At 42.2% G+C, this 1,058-nt stretch overlaps 1 protein-coding gene across 1 annotated transcript in view; it reads right to left on the bottom strand.

Moving 5' to 3' along the window:
* The window catches only part of LOC101847460 (actin-depolymerizing factor 10), a 7,048-nt gene extending 6,293 nt beyond the window's left edge, over window positions 1–755 (bottom strand). Inside the window, exon 1 of the mRNA XM_005110908.3 lies at window positions 648–755. Within this exon, the coding sequence (XP_005110965.1) occupies window positions 648–650 (3 nt within the window). The 5' untranslated portion in view covers window positions 651–755. The remainder of the gene's footprint in view (window positions 1–647) is intronic.
* Window positions 756–1,058: the final 303 nt, after the last annotated feature.

The following is a 1,058-nucleotide window of genomic DNA, read 5'->3' as shown; positions in this document are numbered from 1 at the left end:
ACACACACACACACACGCACACACACACACAAACACATAAACACACTTCTACTTTTAACACTAATTAGAACTTCAGATCTAGATCCCACCAATGCCGTAAATGGAAGGACTTCCGTAACGAGCGACCACTCCCCCCAAAAAACCACAATAAAGAAGAGACCTAACCCTAACACTACTAGCCTACCCCTACCCCTCAATTCTACTAGATCTATGTCTCATAGTGTTCACTCGTTACGGAAGTCTTCCCCTGTAAGCTAACGTTCCTGACACCACGTCACGCTACCTATAACCACTAAGGTTATTGCATCATATAATCTATGTACTAATCGTAACGTCTCGTCCATATGAAACTATCGCCTTTTGATTTAAAAAAAAACAACGACCGGCTTCTGTGGTGTAGCAGTGGGGCACATCACCGTCGCAAGCAGAAGACCTGAGTTCAATCCCTGTGTGGGGAGAATTTCTATCGACTGTCTTGGTCTTTCAGCTGGAATGTTGTGTCCCTCTCAGCCTGGGCTGGTCCTGACAGGCATGGTTGAAGCCCACCCGCCTCCTAAATTATATCTAAACCGTGTCGATGGACGCATATATAAACACGAATATTAAATTGATCAAACGCGCAATAAAAAGCTGATTGTGTCTCTTACCATGTTGGTTCTTTAGTTTCTTTCCTATCCTTCTGTGCTGGTTCCTGACGACCCCGCTGGGGTTTGGACAACGAATGAGATATTTCAACAAGCCCCAAAGCTCACAAGAGTTCACAACAAACTCGTGATTGTTTTTACAAGTTTAACTTCACCTGTCTTCAAGCCATTAAAAAAAAAACATTTAAAAAACTAACAGATTTTAAAAAATCACCTTTTGCAAAAGGGGAGCATTGTCGAGGAGTTTACTCACGTGTGTTAATGTTAACTGTTACAACTTCAAAATATTTTAAAGTTAAGGAGAACCGAAAGAAAAATTATGATTGGCTTAGCTGAAAAGGACCTATCCAATGGGTGATTTTAGTTTGGCGTTTGACTTGAGTTGGAAGGGCTAGGAGAACATGGGGGTGGGGG

This window comes from Aplysia californica, unplaced genomic scaffold (genome assembly GCF_000002075.1).
Source record: "Aplysia californica isolate F4 #8 unplaced genomic scaffold, AplCal3.0 scaffold00965, whole genome shotgun sequence".
Lineage (NCBI taxonomy): Eukaryota > Metazoa > Mollusca > Gastropoda > Aplysiida > Aplysiidae > Aplysia > Aplysia californica.
The sequence above is the reverse complement of the archived record's forward strand: the minus strand, read 5'-3'. Positions and strand labels throughout refer to the sequence as shown.